General features: G+C 57.6%; 1 protein-coding gene across 8 annotated transcripts in view; it reads left to right on the top strand.

Annotated features, from left to right (window-relative positions):
- The window catches only part of LDB3 (LIM domain binding 3), a 58,028-nt gene that overhangs the window by 7,887 nt on the left and 33,237 nt on the right, over nucleotides 1-16,904 (top strand). For 3 of the 8 annotated variants that reach the window (XM_079899695.1, XM_079899694.1, XM_079899698.1), the window contains exons 2-6: nucleotides 1,594-1,745; nucleotides 2,228-2,303; nucleotides 3,688-4,055; nucleotides 13,745-13,914; nucleotides 14,389-14,425. In XM_079899695.1, coding sequence (XP_079755821.1) covers nucleotides 1,594-1,745; nucleotides 2,228-2,303; nucleotides 3,688-4,055; nucleotides 13,745-13,914; nucleotides 14,389-14,425 — 803 coding nt within the window. Of the gene's footprint in view, nucleotides 1-1,593; nucleotides 1,746-2,227; nucleotides 2,304-3,687; nucleotides 4,056-7,869; nucleotides 7,893-8,971; nucleotides 9,176-11,210; nucleotides 11,226-13,744; nucleotides 13,915-14,388; nucleotides 14,426-16,904 lie in introns of all 8 variants that reach the window. The other 5 variants (XM_079899700.1, XM_079899699.1, XM_079899693.1 and 2 more) reach the window with 3 other exon arrangements.

The following is a 16,904-nucleotide window of genomic DNA, read 5'->3' as shown; positions in this document are numbered from 1 at the left end:
TGAGAGTTCCCTCTGAGGGGCCTGGCAGGAAGTTTCCATCCATGTCTGAGAGCCCAGAATCTGGCCAGAGGCCCAATGAGGCCTGGCACCCAGGGTATGGGACTGTCCCCAGGACCTCTTTGGGCTCCTTCTAGGATGGTCCCCAAGCCTGGGCCAGAAAATGGCCTCTGCCAGCATTAGGAGCCAGCCTTGTCCTTGGGGTATAGCCAGGAAGGTGACTGGGATGTGCCCAGAGAAGCCAGGAGGACTGGCTGGTGGGCATGTTGGGGAGGAAAAGCCAAGGGACACCCTCTAGGCACAGCTCGGTGGGGGGTGACTCCCAGGGGCTCCCCTTTCCTATGATGTCACTGGAGGCAAGCCCTGCCCGGCACCCCATGTGATGTCACAGCGTGCTTCCGCATTATGTCGTGGGGGTCAGCTTATAAAATCATTCTGTGTGATGTCAGGAGGGGGTGCAGCCAAAGTCTCCACGACATCCCACGAGACGCCTTCGGGGTGAAGCTTACCACACTCCACGTAATGTCACTAGGGGCCGGCCCGCAAGCTATTTTAGATGATGTCACTGGGCCTTCCAGAATTTTGCATTTCATGGGATGTCACTGCATAGGAGGCCACCATGGCATTCAGGGTGCTATTACTGGGGGCTGGACATGTGGAATTTGGCATTGTGCATGTCACTGGGAGTGTGGTCACTGGGAGTGTGGTCTTCCGGACATTGCATGGGGGGTTGGTGGGGTGGCATATCCATGACATTCTATGTGATCACACTGGGGGTAGGGCCCCCAGACTCTAGCGTTCTGTAATGTCACTAGAGTGCAAGATTTGGGAACTGGCCTCCACATCTGCACCTCCCCTTTGGGAAACATGAAGCCAACCACAAAGCACTGAGCTCCATGTCCCAGCTGACCTCGCTCCCGCAAGCAGGCCCGACAGCCCTGCCAGCCCTCTCTGCACACCTGCCACAGTAGAGTACAACACACTTACGCTAGGATGCTTTTGTGAGGGTACGTTTGGCCGGCCTACTGGCCTGGCAGCATCTCTATGGTGGTGCGGAGTCTTAGCAGCTGCTGAACTCTTCTGGAGCCTGGAAAGTGTGCCATGGGTTTTCAAGGTGCCGATGTTATAGTAGGCTGATTGGTGTAACAAACAACCCCCAGTTCTCTTAGCACAGTGGAAGTTTATTTCTCATTCATGCAACATCCAATTCAGTGCTCCTTAGTCATCTCCCCTCCAAGCAGTGACTCCATGATCCAGGTCCCTTGCAGACAGTGGCTTGGCTGTCCTCCTCTGGGTCCTCTGCATCCAGTCAGCTGACAAGCAGAGAGAGTGCAGGATGGCAAGATGGTTGCTAGGGGCAGGCCTGGAAGTGGTATGCATTGATTTCAGAGCTAATCTCATGGCTGCGCTCAGATACAAAGCACCAGGAAATGTGGTAGCTCTGCGCCGGGAAAAGGAAGCAGGCTTGGTGGTCATAGTGAATGAAAGACAAAATGGCAAGCCTCTACTGGATGACTCCTGGTGATTCTTCCCTGAGGACAGGCCCATCCTCAGGTCACCCTTCTTACGTTCACCTCCCATCTGCTACCCTCTCAGATCACACCGGGCAGCAAGGCCGCCCAGTCCCAGCTCAGCCCGGGTGACCTTGTGGTGGCCATTGACGGCGTCAACACAGATACCATGACCCACCTGGAGGCCCAGAACAAGATCAAGTCTGCCAGCTACAACCTGAGTCTCACGCTGCAGAAGTAGGTGGGAGCTCTCCAGAGCAGGGGGCAGAGGTTGGGTGTGGGCACCAAGGGCCTGGGAGAGGAGCTGTCCAGCATGGACCCAGCCTTGTGCTACCGGACCGCACAGGGAAGTGAGGACAGCCTCTGGACCAGAAGAAGGACAGGCCCAAGTCATCAAGCACCTGCCATGTCTGTGCCTCACTTTACAGATGAGCCTCAGAGAGGGTGGATAACGGTGCTGCTGGTATGTGAGCGGCTGGGCCTGGAAGCCAGGGTCTTCCCTGCTTCCTCTGTGCACAGGCAGCCTCCCTGAGACCTAGCAGAGGCCCGTGGCTGCAAAGTACCCCAGAGCCGTGACTTCTCCATGCTGGTCAGGCCCAGGAGACACCCAGGTCCTCCGCCCTGGCTCCCTGGGTTCCGGATGTTCTCCCCTCTCCAGTCCTTCTCAGGCAGGAGCTCCCGGACCCAACGGCAACTGTCTTCATTTCTGGTTTTTCCAGGTCAAAGCGTCCCATTCTCATCTCCACGGCAGCGCCCCCGATCCAGTCCCCTCTGCCTGTGATCCCCCACCAAAAGGTAGGTGCTGACTGTGGGTGGCAGGCTCCACTCTGGGCCGTGGTTCCCGGAGTACAGCCCCTGGTCTGCCTGCCTGCCCCTCGGCTGGCCTGACTCTGGCAAGGTGGGGGGATCAGCCCGGCCCCAGCCCTGCCCTGCCTCGGCTGATGCCGGGGAGGTGGCGCAGACCCCCTGGGGAGAAGCGTTCAAGCCCCGTAAAATGCTGCATGTAGGGGTGCCCGCCTGGGTGCCTAGCCAACACCCTGGGCCTCGTGGGCGGGCTGACAGGAAATCCACTTAGGCAGCGGTGTTTTCAGGAAAGGTCCCATTCTCCCAGCCAAGTAGGGACAAGTGCCCACAAGGCTCTGACCCTCATCCTCCTGAGGGCACTGGGGAGGGGGGTGACCGTGGCCTGAAAGCCGAGGCCCCAGTTTGAGCTGGTCACCCCAGGAGGAGCTCCCAGGCGTGGGGGGCCTGCTGGCCCTCAGGGTTTCTCCTGTGTCACAGGCTCTCTCCCTCCTGTTTCCCTTTCTCCTCCCAGTTGCACGCTCCCATACCACACTCAGAAGTGCTGGTGCAGCCAGCAGGTACCAGGCCCCTTCCCAGCTCCCTCTAAGCAGCTCAACCCTGAGGGACCCGGAGCATGGGAGGCCTACCCCACCGCTCCTACAGGACTACACACTCCCACCACTCTCCACCCCTCCTTGCAGGACCTCATACTGACCCTGCCTGTCCGGTGGACAGAGTGGGTGATGGGCAGGGTGGGGAGAGGGGACAAGAAGAAGATGACGGGGGGTCTGGGGTGAGTGACAGATTGAGGAAATGGGCAGAGGGCTGTTGGGGAGAAGCTGCAGAGGCAGACTGAGGGAAGCAAATGTCAGCTCCCCTCCTTCCTCAGTTTCCCCTCTGCACCTCTACTCTGCCTGTTCACCACCAGCCCAGAAGGCCCCCTCTCACCGGCCATGTGGGACATTGCAGAGTGGGGTCAGCAGAGCAGGAGGCAGGGCTGTGCTCACCAGGTGCCCCCATTCAGGGGAAGGGGGAACAGGTGTAGGATGGAGGGGTCTCCCCACAATTCCCTGAGACCACACCCCCTTTCTTGCAGCCCTGCCGGCAGGCTGGCTTGGCCTAGCTTTCTGTGTGGGGCTTTGCATTTTGTCCAGGTGGATGACAGCTTCAGGGCCAGGAGCTTCACCCTGCGCTTTTTGACAAAACCCTTCTCTTCCAGGTGTCCTTTCTGTCCCCCTACCCTGACCTCGGTGCAGTGGGCTGCAGGCTCCAGGGTGGTGGGCTGCTGGGCGCTCGCACTAACCCCTCTGTTTCAGGTTCACGCAGACGCGCTGGGATGGGCGTGGCCTCTAACTGCTCTCTTCTCTCTCCCCTGCATGGTGCTGCCCCGGGCCAGGACCCTGCTCTGGACACGAACAGCAGCCTGGCAGCACCCAGCCCCAACCCCGAGGCGAGGGCCGTCCCGGGCACCCCAGGCAACCTGGAGCTCGGGCAGACCCTTAGCTCCTCCTTCTCTCAGACCTCCGTCTTCTCCTCACACACGGAGGCCTCTGACGCTGGCCCTCCATGGGGCAGCCCGGGGGCCAAGGTCAACCTGGAGGGGGCCCTCGACTCTCTAAGCCCGAAAGCCCCGCGGGGTTCGAGCCAGCCAAGGCAGTATAACAACCCCGTTGGCCTGTACTCGGCAGAGACCCTGAGGGAGATGGCTCAGCTGTATCAGATGAGCCTCCGAGGGAAGGCCTCAGGTGCTGGACTCCTAGGAGGGTAGGTAATGGGCTCACAGCTCTCCACTGGTGGTCAGGGGCCATCTGGGTCCTCAGTGCTCGTAGAGGCCTGGTCAGGTAGTCAGAGCGAGGAACTGGCCTCATTCTGGCCAGCCCCAAGCCCATGAGGCAGTGCAGGCTAAGAGCAGTGAAATCAATCATCCTATTGACATTTGCCATGAGCCGGGCCCATCATTGCTTTACACAACCTGGGGCGATGTGTCGGATTTTGCAGAGAGGGAAACTGAGGCTCAGAGAAGGTTAAGTCGAGGTCCAGCTGTCCAGCTACTAAGTGGCCAAGCTGGGCCTGAATGCAAGAGACTCTGACTCCTAAAACTTTCACATCAGGTCACCCACCAAGACAGGACAAAGCCTAATAACTCCAGGAGCTCTGGGGCAAAGGGACAGGCTGGTTGCCACACCTTTGGGAGTCCTGAGAGGTGGGAGAGCAAGTTCTCTAGGTCTGACAGTGGTCTGGGAAGGCTGCCTGGAGGAGGGAGCACCTGAGCTGGGTACAGAGAGACTGGGCAATAGGGTGAGGGGAGTGGGTTGGCAGGACTGACCCTGGCTAGGGTGGGGAAGCAAGGGAGCAGGACCCTGAGGAGAAAGGGGCCCTGCAGGAGAACAGCAGGCCACCCCCTGCTCCCCGAGGTCTAGTTCATGGTACTCTTGGAGCACAGGAGTTAAAAGAACTAGAGCCAGAGCCAGGGTGGGCATTGTGGAGGGGCTGAGGGGAGGGAGGCTCCCAGCAGAGCACATATTAGCTTCCAAGTCCTGAAGGTCTGTTATCTCATTGTAACTTCTTCCATAGCCCCATGCAGTTGATATAATCGTCTCTGGGCTGGAGGCGAAGCAGGCTGAGTCAAGGCATATGGCCCAGCGGCTAGGGGTTCAGGGCTCTTCCGTGAGACTGTCCGTATCTCAGGACTATGGGGAGGATTGAAGGAGATAACACGTGCATAGTGCTGAGCTCTGTCCTGGCACACTCACTACGTGCTACCTGCCATCACTGCCTGGACTCACACAACAGGTACGCAGATGAGTCAGCATTGCAGTCCAGGTCGGTGTGATCCAAGCCCACACCCTTCCTTTGACCTAGCCGCACATGGTATCTGTGCTCTGCCCGTTCACTGCTCCCCTGGGGATCCCCAGCTCCCCCAGATCCCATAGCTCTTTCTGGGATCCCGAGTGAAGCTGGGCGCTCTACGGTGTGAGCACTTGGACCCTGGCTTCCCTGGCCCAAGATGGCAAAGCTTTCTACCCCCAGGCTTTTTCCAGCAAGGGGCTTCTGCCAGAAAGCTCGGGGAAAGACAGAGTAGAAATGGACTCTTTCTCCTGCCTTGGGTGGGCTGATAGCTCTTCCTGGTTCTCTTTGGGCCGGCCCCCAGCAGGGAGGTCGTGCTCTGGTGGACCTGGACTTCCATGGGGCCCACCTGCAGAAGACCCCGTGAGGTCTTCCCTCACGGAGGCCTCCGTCGAGGCTGGGGGCTAGTTAACAGTCCATGTGCTTTATCTAACATAACTCTCTCAGCAACTTCGGAGGGGGGCATCATCCCTCATTTTATAGCTGGGAAGTAGAAACCCAGAGAGAGCAAGTAATTTGCCCAAGGTCACACAGTTAACGAGTGGTAGATAGGACTGGCACTCAGGTCAGTCTGACTTCTCCCTGCATGGAGCCAGGGACCTACCTGCCTGTCCCACCCCTGTTTCTCCCGACTCCCGACAAGCCCTCCCATTGGCACAAGGGCTGCTCAGAACCTGACGAGTGTTAGATTATTACTTGACACTCAGAGCAGCAGGGTCCAACAGTTCCTTCAAAGGGAAGACGGGCTAGGGAGGGAATGTGGTGCGTGCTTCATTCAAAGTGAAGGCTGATGCTGCCGTCCCAGCAGGAAGGGCAGAGCCTCTGACCTGGGCTAGCCGAGGGCTGAGGCCGCCGCCTCACAGGAGACAGGGTTGGCAAATGCTACTCCCCGTGTGTGTTCATCACACACTTAACCCGTGCTGAAGGCTTTACACTCAGGATTCTGTTCAGTCTGTGGAGGGCACCACCCTCTCGGTATTATGAAGGAGGGGACTGAGGCTAAGACAGGTGGGTAACTTGTCCAGAGTCACAGCTCTAGGAAGAGGTAGGGTCAGGATTTGAACTCTGTCCTGTCTGGCTGCAGAAGGAAGCTCCTTCCCAGACTCTCTCTCTCTCTGGGGAGCTTCCAGGGGATCCCTTGGCAGCTCCTATGCCCTTGGGAGGAGTGGAGAGGAACAGAGGGGGCGAAAGAACAGCCGGGCCTGCAGCCCCCGATCCTTGTCCTCTCTGGGGCTGGTACTGAAGGGCAGTGTCCCTCAGGCCAGTTGGTGCGAGGGGCCCCCGGGGCGTTTTTACATCTTTGTCTCATTCTCCCCAAGACCTGGCTGCCCCTCTCTGAGCTCTGTCTGTTGCAGGCATCTCAGCCTCTGGGTCCTCAGGCAGAAGCTAAGCAGGGGGCAGGAATCAATGCCAAAGAAGGAGCTGGCTACCTAGGCAGGGAAGGGCATAGGCAGCCCCTGAGGCCAGCACTGCCCTCTACAGGGGGCACTGGGCTGGTCCGGGCAAGAGCTGATCCTGCGGTTGTCAGCACTGGCCAAAAATGGAGAAGGAATTGGAGATCTGTGATGGTCCTTTCCTAACATAGCTCCACTTACAGCTATTTTGAGCCTGGGAGGACAGAGGGAATTTTATCAGCCCTGAGACGGAGTTGGGCCGCCTGGGACTGGTGGGGGTGGGGATGGGGGGGTCTCCCTGGTTTTGGTCTGGATCCCCAGGGTCATGGCCAAGGGGTGAACAGGGCCAGGCCAGCTGAGGCCCAGGCTCTCCCAGCCAGAGCCCAGAGTGGTCAGATATGGGAAAGTGGCAGGGTGTGAGGAAAGGGACACCACTTTCCACACTCTTCTCCCCTCAGGTTTCTGACAAGGGTCTGCCACTGCAAGGAATTTGCATTTAAAGAAACATAATGCAGGCAATGCCTCCCTCAAGGAGACGATACTCCAGGAGGCTGGCTCTCAGATAAGAGTGAGGGTGGGGTCCCTCTTGTAGTGTCCAAGCTGGGCTGCCTTGTCCGGCGGTTTTCCTGCAATACTGGACCTGCACTTCTCCCAAGCCTCCTCACTCTTCCATCCTGCCTCACTGCCCATCCACAGGGACTTTAAGGGCAGTTACTGGGAACTGCACAGACCCCTTATTACTGTGCCCCGGGAGGAGTGTCCAGGGCTGCCTGACCCTCCTCTGGGAAAGAGAGCATGCTCCCGGGGCTGTGTGAAACCCCACTGCACACAAACCCCAGCACCACTGCAACTCCTGCTCAGGGAACAGAACTCCTGGAGCTGTCCCCCATTAAACAAGGGTAAGTCCAGAGCTACTATCTGGCCAGGAGGCACCTGGGGCCTTGGCCGCTCCTGGAGCAGCCATCACTAGCCCGGTCTCCATCTCCAGCTTCCTCGCCGGGGTCTACAGACAAGGTGTATGTAGGAGATTCATGTATATGGTAAATGAGCACCTATGAAGATGGACAAAAAAACCTTTCTCCCTGGCAAAGCTTCAGGTACTGTGGACCTACGCTGCAGCTGGCATCTCTGACCCAAACTGAGCGGCTGTGATCGGGACTCTGAGCTCTTCCCCCTCCTCACTCTGCACTCTCCTCACCCAGTGCCAGTCTGGGCTGCCTCTGCCTCCACTATGGCCAGTCTGAGGACCATCTCTAGGTCCCTACGCTCAAACCCTCTGGCAGGACCCTCACTCTGATAGCCCTGTTTTCTTTGCTTTTTCTCTCCCCCACCCCCAGGTGGTAGCCAACTCTCCAGCCAAGTTAGTATCAAAGGAAAGCACGTGTGTGTGCTTGCCTGCATATCCCAGCATGCGACCGCGTGTCTGGGGGACTGGGCAGCGTGCGTCTGTGTCAGCGGCATGTGTACGTGTATGTGCATGCGTGAATGGGGGTGCATTTGTGTCCCTGAGTGAGCCTGCATGTGTGTGGAGCTGCGAGTATGGAGTGGAGGCAGTGGGGAGGGGCGCTGGGGCTCCGGCAGATGCCCCGGACCACTGTGTTCCCAATTAGCTGCTGCAGCTGCTTAGACCGCAGGCTGGCTCCGGTGGGCGGTGGGTGGAGCGCGTGCTGACGCCGGTTCTGGGAGAGCCTGAAGACATTTCTAGCCCGGCCGGACCACTCAGAAGGGCTGTACGTGACCTTGTCTTTGCCTGGGGAGCACGCTTGACTGTTGAAGGGAAAAGCCTCCATGGGTAGAAGCTGGTGGGCCACCCAGCAAGTTGGACATGGGGGCGGGGGCGCCTGAGAACCCACGCCCTGCTCCGAGGAAGAAGCACATGCACTGAAGAGTCTGGCGGAGCAGAGCCCCGGGCCACCCAGGATGAGTCCCTTCGTGGAGGAACCAAGCTCAGAATCCCTGCGGGTGCCCAGTGGGGCTGCTTTTGCCTTTGGACGTTCTGGACTCCGCTTGGGCTGCCGCTGCCTCTCACGCGTGGCCCAGCTCCTGTCTCCTAATCCCAACCGCCACTCCGCACCCCCTTCCGTTTCTGCTTCCCTGCGGGTGTGGTGAGAGAGCTTTCAATGCCTGGCGCCCCCTGCTGACCCTGGGCGGTAGCTCAGGCTGAGCCGGGGCCTCCAGGGATCTGGGAAAGCGGAGACGGGCAAGAAGAACCTTCCGCAAAGGGCTCTGGGGAGGGTGAGAGGATTTTCCCGACCAGACCCAGCCCGCCCACGTCGGTTGGGGGGAGTTGGGTAGCCTTCCTGGGATCAGGCTTAGGGAGGTCTCTCTCCACACCCTACACCACCAGCCCTCACCTTGAGCTGTGTAACACCACCTGTTGCCCCTTCTCTCCTTCCACCCCCCTCCCTCGCTCCCCTGCTCCATGCTCCCCTCCCCCAGCGCCGACTACCAGGAACGCTTCAACCCCAGCGCCCTGAAGGACTCGGCCCTGTCGACCCACAAGCCCATCGAGGTGAAGGGGCTGGGCGGCAAGGCCACCATCATCCACGCGCAGTACAACACGCCCATCAGCATGTACTCCCAGGACGCCATCATGGACGCCATCGCCGGGCAGGCCCAGGCCCAGGGCAGTGACTTCAGTGGGTAAGCGCCTCCCCTCCTCCACTGGCGCTCGATGCCTCCGCCTCGTCATCACCGAGGAGGGCACCGGGCCACTGGGCGCCATCGGAGACTTTGGGCATCGGGACCAGCTGTCCTCCATCGTCTTGATCCTCCCAGGGTACAGCCCTTGCAGGAGAGCCAGCCTTCGCCCGGGCCTCCCAGAACGTGGTGTTCTCTCTTCAGAGTTAATCTCATGGTCAGCTTTAGGAGAAGGGTGGAGAAATGCAGCATGTGCTTTTCACAGCCTCTGCATTTTCCCAGGCTCCATGAGGGGGCTGGTTTAGAAAGAGACTTCTGGAATCCTGTTAACCAGGGTCACATTCTGGATACCTCAGCTTCTCACAGCTAAGCCATTCTTTGGGGGGAAGTTGCTGTGTTCTTCCAATGATGAGGGCAATTCAGGTTCATGAGTGGGTTTCTTGTTTGGGAAGGGGCCTCCGGACCAGCCATCCACAGTGCTGTTGACAGTCAGCCCCGCCACAGAGCCGGGGGGCACCCAGCACTCGCCTCCTCCTGTTTGCCCCAGGGAAGCCCAGCCTCAGGGCGGTGGGACTTAGGACGTCCTTGGTTCCTGACTTTGCTTGGTAGCAATGGTTGAAGAACTTGAGGGCTGAGTAGGGAAAGAGTTGGCTGAAAATCATTTGTGGATGAAATGGGTAATAGTACAAACATTAATGTGGACCTCTCTCCCTCTTTCAGAATTTCTTTCTGTCTCTGTTTCTCTTAGTCTGTTTCTTCTCTGTATTTCTTTCTTACTGTGTATGTCTCTCTTTCTGTCTCTATCTCTCTGTCTCTTTTTCTGTTTCTGTGTGTCTCTTCCTTCCTTTCACACACACACACACATACACACACACGCAGAGAGTCCCTTACTGTATTCTACTTGGAAATACTGTTAGTATTGACTTTCAGAACTGATTATCTCTGTGGTAACATCTTATCCCTGAGTCAGGATCTCCAGCAATTGAAGGCAAGAAATCTTAAAATGATGGTTGTCCTTTTTTCCGAAACTAGGAAAAACAGATGTTGTAAGAGGGATAGAGGCATTCAAAAGTCCCGGAGAACTCCTATAGCGTTTGGCCTTTGTAGAGCCCAACCCTTGTGGCCATGACGAGTGTGCAGGTTATAAAGTGCAGGTTCCAGAGGCCAAAGGATGGAACGTGGTGTGGACTTACTGGCGCTCCTGGTTAAAAGGAGCCGGGCCCTCTCAGGCGCGCAGTACTTCCTTCGGGCCACCAGGGGGTGGATGGTTGCTTGCCCTGGAGCCGTGAGTCAAACCCGCCAGGCTCAGGTCTGCAGTTCTTTGCGGAATTCTCTGGGCAGGGTTGACTTACTTAATCCCATCGTTCCAAGCAGAAAATATGACCATGCAAGTTTAAAAACACAACTGTTGCTCATGTGTACCCAGGAAGACAGGGCTGCCCGATTAAGCCAAAGAGTTTAACAGGGATTTCCTGTTAACATTTGTTTGCCACGTGTGTCCTTGGTGTGCTCTTAAAAGTGGTAGCATTGGCCAAAGGGAAGCACAGTGGAAGATAATGGAAGAACTGCTGTTCACTAACTTTATGTTTTCTGCACCTTGGGAAAAAGACTACAAATCATTTGGTTTTACCTCTAGGTCGCCCATGATATATTTTTTTTAACATGATGCACTGTTAATCTAATCTAGGCTTCTCCTTCCTTTCCCCTCCCCTCCCATCCTTTTCCCCTCCCTTGCGTGCCTGGGAAGCAACATTCTTCCTTTTCCTTCTAACTCAGCCCTGCTGGGTTGATGCTGTCGTGGTGCCAGTGGGTAAAAGCTGCCCTTGTCTGCCATGAGGTGTTCCATTTCTGCTGTTAATTTCCATGATTCCTTCCTCACTGACAGTTTTCTTTTTGTCTCTCTCTCTCTTCCTCCTTTATCCACCCCACTCCCCCATAACTCATTTCTGATCCTAACCCTGCTCCCTTGTGTATGCGCCTCCCCCCGCCCTCCCATGATGGACATGCACTCACTGCTGGGTTTTCCTCTGCATGGCAGGGCGTCACCACTGGCGTAAGTAGACCCCACAGTATCTGTTCCGTCGTCCGTCTGTCTGGTTGCGGGATGGTGTGTGGGTTTGGTGGGATGTGCCTGAGGACAGTGGTTCTGTCCACGTTCCTCCTCACACCCACCTCACAGGTAAATGACATGCCCCGCGGCCTCTACAGGCAAGTGCTTGTCTTTTGGGGTTTTCCCCCAAATAATGTCACTATGGACATAGAAATCAGAGTAATGACACCACACTGGCTGGGGGTGTATCCCGTGTTCTCCTTGCTGTGCTTTGCAGGGGCTCCCCCCAGCCTTTCTTGTCTGCACTGGGACAGCGGAGATCTTAATGTCAGAATCCACATGGGGCCATTATTCAGGGAGAGGATGCTAAGGGGGTCTGTTGGAGGCCATCCCCCAAATCCTCATGGAAGATGGATCTGGAGGACCCAGCGCCTGCCAGGACCACCCATAAGAGGCGAAAGATTAGTCAGACTTGGGGGCAGTGTACAGTGGAGTAAATGCCCACCGGTGATCTTGATGTTGCGGGGACCTTGGAGTGTTTTTGTTGGCAAGAAGTTCATGCTGGAGTGGCTCCAGAGAGTGGCCTCGGACCCAGGGTCCCAGAACTGGAGGGCCTGTTCTATGCCCTCTCTGTATATATTCTTCCTGAGCCCCAGATTCTCAAAAGGCACAGCAGTTCCTTCGTCTGGTCCCCAGTGTCTGTTGCAGCAGCACCACAAGTCCCTGGCCTTTGCACAGCATTGTGGGAAGGGAAGCCGACAATGTGACTCCCAAGGGACTCACTCCTGGGGTTCACTTTCTTGAGCCCTTGGAGATGTGGAAGGAGCAGGGAGCACGTCAAGGGCATGTTCCAGGGAAATGGCAACCAGTGCCTTCCATCTGTTTCAGGACCCCTTAAGACTCCTCCCTATGCCACAAATGACCTCTCCAGCGAGATCCCAGCTTCTCCTCCACTCCCTGGTCTTCCCTATCTGATCCCAACCACAGGCTGACAGACCTGTAGCTTTCCAGGCCAGGGCAGAGCCTTGAGAAAAGTAGGGGTAGCTCCACCCAACGTTGGTCAGTCACCTTCCATCACCTTTCTCCACCTCTGCTCTCATAGCCCACCCTGAGCTGACTTAGGGGACCAATCCTGGGAGGCTCGGCCAATTCTTCTGTCCAGCTCCTTGCAGAGAGGGTAGAAGACAGGGGTACTGGGGAGGTCCCCTCTCCAGCTAGCCAGCCCTCGAGGGAGCAAGGGCAGGTAGAGGCAGTCATAGCAGCAGGCAGGGCGATGCTGGACAGGGGGAGTGTCTGCGCTGGGCCATGTCTCCAGATGTGGAACATCTGGGGTGTGCAAGTCCCCAGTGGGCATAAGTGGCCTTCCTGAGCCCTGTCACTGCAGAGGGTCTGTTGGAAAGGACACTGAGCTGGGAGCTGGGAAGCCTGGGTTCTAACTCAGTGGGGCCCCTACATGACGTAACCTGGAGCTAGTCAGCTAGCCTCTCTGGACCTCAGTTTTGGCATGTGTAAGAGGAGATGGCTGGGCCACCGGTCCACAGGCTGGGGAGACATGCTGTTATTGCTGTGAGCTTCTCCTGAGCCCACCCTGACTGCTGAGAGGGCCGGCTGGGCAGCCTAGATTACCCAGCCCTCCCTGGTTGGGATGAGTGGCCATCCATAAGCTTTTAATGTATCTTGCCCTGAAGTCTGATCTGAGCTGAGAGACCCTGGACTCAAGGGGCTCTGGGGTCCCTTCTGATTCTGATCTAGGATTTGTTCATTCAACTACGTTTTGAGCACCTACCATGTGCCAGACCTTGGGAGTCTAAGGGAAGGTCACCAGGTCCCCCTCAAAAAGCTGTGCTGCCCTGGGGCAGAGGACGAGTGCCCCTCCCTGCAGCTCTACACCCAGTTCCTCGGGCGAGAAGCTGCGCTGTCTGTGGGTGATGCCAGGCTGTAGGGGCCTGATTGCCTTGTTTCTCCAGCTGCCTCCTCACCGAGCTGCCCTGTCTTTGCAGAGTGGGAGCCCACAGTCCTCCTCCAGGGCAGTCATGACATTGGTGGCTCCCTGTTTGGATCCCAAGCTTTGAGGAGGCCAAGGGACTGACCGTGAGGAAGCCTCTGAGCCCCCCAAATGGCCTGTCCTCACCCAGCCCCAAACTCAGCACCTGCTCAGGGAGGTTGAAATTACTTCCAGAAGACCTCTTCTGCCTCTTGTTTCCTTAAAGGAGATACAGCTCCTGGGGGCGGGTGTCTTCAGGCCTGTGTCTAGAGTTAGCCTGGGGGGTGAGGGGTACTGGCAGGAGGGTCTGAGCCTCCTGACCCTCCGTGAGCGGAATTCACTGTCTCGCTGTGACCACCCTGAGCACTGAGGACCCAGGTCAAGCCCTTAGTGCAGGCTTGACCTACAATAAGGGCGTGGTGGATCTAGACAAGTAGGGGTTACCCACATGCATGGGGGGGTGCGCCAGGGGGAGGCGCAGAGGTCGGGGGCAGGGTTCCAGCCCTGCCCTTGCCCATGGCCTCTCTCTGCATTTCAGGAGTCTTCCTGTCAAAGACCTCACCGTAGACAGCACCTCTCCCGTGTATCAGGCTGTGATTAAGAACCAGAACAAGCCGGAAGACGAGGCTGACGACTGGGCCCGCCGCTCCTCCAGCCTGCAGTCTCGCTCCTTCCGCATCCTGGCCCAGATGACGGGGACAGAATATAGTAAGGGAGGGCTGTGGGGTGGCAGGAAAGGGCGACGATGAAGGGCCAGCGAGGGTCGTGGGCCCTACTCCACAGTCCCACGGAAGCCGGGGAGTCGAGCCCCCCACCCTTGAAGATGAGCTGGCCTCGGTAGATAGTTAGCAGCCTGCTGCGCCCCTGCTGGGTCCCTGGGGCAGGCACAGTGACATCAGCCTGCTGCTCGGCTCCTGGACTCCAGCGGTGGGCAGCGGACTGGCTGTGGTGCTTTCCGGATTGGGATGAGAGGACTTTGCAGGCCACACCTCTGGCTACTCCCTCCCACCTGCGCCTCTTCCTCTCGTGCCCCCTTTCTCCCCCTGCCCTGTGCCCAGAGGTCACAGGTAGGGAGCAATAACTGTCCCATGATGGGTGGGGACTCCGTGCCCACCGAGCTCTAGTAGCTTTTCTTTCTGATGTTGCCTGTGATTCCTCCTGACCTGCAACTTCTACCCACAGTGCAAGACCCTGATGAAGAAGCTTTGCGAAGGTCAAGGTAAGTGCCTGGACTCAGGCTCTGTGGCCTTGCCCGTTCTAATCCCCTCCCTCCCAGGGCAGCCCCTAGGTCAAACGACTCATGGAAGGAACGTCTCAAGTTAATGCACTTGGAAATTCCCGACCCCTGAAGGGCTCCGGCAGATGCTGGCTTGGGGCGTGCATCCCGGGTCAGTGAGGTGGGTGCCTGGAGCTGAGTCTCTATCCCCTGGGCCCGGGCTGCACGAACGAGGACTCTGGGCTCTCCCGGCTCTGTCCCTGGGCAGCGGGCAGGGCTGCTTTGGCCTTTGCTGGGCTGTTGAGAATGAGGGCATCTCTCCCTGTGAGGCACCGGGCAGGCTGCCTGGCCTGCCCACTCATCTCAGGGCCTGTCCCCTGTGAGTCTGAAGGGTAGGCACTGGGAAGCAGGCACGCAGAGGGCCGTGCTGGGCGGGGGTGACTGACCCTTGGACTCAACTCTCCAGACCCATGTTGAGGTATCAGTTCCACAAATTGCTCAAAGCACCACAGCTGCTGCAAGGAAGCAAAGCCCTGGGTATGAGGAGTGGCTTGTGCAGGGCTAGGTGTCTCTGAGTATGGTCTCCCCGATGGTGGCAGGCCTGAGGCCCCAGCCACTGGCCTGACACCTTTGGCCTGTCAGGTGCTCATGGCCCTGTGCATGATGGGAGCACACTGCCCTGGAACCCATTGGAACCCGCTAGGGCCTTCCATGGGGAGGCATGAGGCCCGGTGTGATTGTGCTTACACTTCTGGAAGCAAATGTGTCATCTGCATGTCCTTCCTGGGAGAGTCTGCCTTGGGCCAGCACATCCTGTGGTGGCCTCCGTGTGAGGGGCTGGGGCCCAGAGGTGCCTTTCCACCCTGGGCCAAGCTTTCTGTTCTTGCTAACCAGTGTGTAGTGGCCACAGGACTGTGTGGAGAGTGGGACTCTGGGGTCAGCTTGAGTTGATGTGGAGTTTCTTTTCGAACCCCTATTTCTGCCAGCTGAAGTTGCTCCCACTCTTTGGCTGGGGCATCCGGTCCTGAAGTGTGGTTCTCCCTGGCCTGCTAATAGTGGCATGCGGTTCCAGTGGTGGTTCTTAACCTGTCGGTGCCTGCAGTGTGTCTGTAAAAAGCCTGAAATGCGATGGTGTTTGATTTAGTGCAAATGGTAGTACGGAGCTATTGGAGGCGTGACTAAGCTGTCGGCTCTCCCCATCCTGTGCTCCTCTGCTCCTGCGCCGTTTCTGTGTTTGTCTCACCTCCTCTTCGGAGCCACTCACAGAGGTGCTCCAGTGGGCAATGTAGTCTTTACTGAAGATTTGATGGAGGGCTTTACAGTACATACCCCACAGCAAACCGCTTAGAAATCTCCAGGTCCCTTCCATCAGGAAACCAGCAGGGACCTGCACTCTTTTTCCAGCCGCCGTCACCCCCTCTCAGTCCTTCTGGTTACTTTATGTTTCTCCCACCCGTCAATCTAAGGTCGCATCTCAGTAACCGGACACTGTTTAGAAGGTGGAAGGGTACTGGTGGAGGTAACTTACAAGGAACCTTTGTCTTTCGTATTTTCCCTGGAATATTTGCAGGCTCTGTGAAGTTATTGAGTGAGAACACAAAAGGCAGTATCAAGGGTGGTCTGCAGGCCTTGGCGTTGGCCTTCCCCTTCCCTCCTTTCAGAAGCATCTCTTGGGGCTTGTTCGGCCTGGTCCTGTAGGCCCTTTCCCCCTGGGGCCTAACTGCCCACTAGCTCCATTCAGATCCCAGCAGAAGGCAGGGGCTCTTGAGAACTCTGCTGCAGGTCTTGGAGTCTCTCCCTCAGCCCCTGCAGGGTTTTGCTGGAGGGAGAGCTGGAAAGGGGGTGCCAAGAAGAAACTCTAGCCTGCTCCCCCCCTCTGTTCAGGCCCCCATCCTGAGAAAGCAGCCCCCACCCCCTGCCCCCCCAAGGCCCTGTGCCACTGTCAGCCCCTCCCTCTGGGGTCTCTGGCCCTGCAGTGTAGGCTCTGAGGCAACCAGCAAGCCTTCTGCCCAGGACTGGAGGGGCCTAAGCCTGCTGCCCTCCTCCTTTTTTCTGACTTTAATTTCTGGAAGGCTGTCTTCAGGGCCTCCCCTAAAATGCCCATTCTTTCCACGGCCACAGGAGGAAGGTAGGTGTTTTTATTTCCCTGAATCCCAAGCAGCCTGTGGCCCAGAAGTGAGAGGTGGGGGGTCCAGTGGGTCCAGTGGTTCAGTTCTGTTTGTGATTAATGCCCGAAGTAGTAACTGACCACTGGTCACGGGTGGGGTCACAGACTCATCCGAGTGGCCATCTGAGCAGAAGGGAACACACTTACCCCCGCCCTGGGTCCAGGCTAGTTAGGGATCTTGCTCCCTGGGGATCTGAGCCCCACTGATATCTGTTCCCCCTCCAAGTTGGAATCTGCACCCCCAGATCCATCTTGTTGGCTGAGGACAGACACGGCCTCTGCCTATCCCCCTCCCAGTTTAGCCTGACTCGCAGT

The sequence above is a fragment of the Stenella coeruleoalba genome (assembly GCF_951394435.1).
Source record: "Stenella coeruleoalba genome assembly, chromosome: 16".
Classification (NCBI taxonomy): Eukaryota; Metazoa; Chordata; class Mammalia; order Artiodactyla; family Delphinidae; genus Stenella; species Stenella coeruleoalba.
The sequence above is the reverse complement of the archived record's forward strand: the minus strand, read 5'-3'. Positions and strand labels throughout refer to the sequence as shown.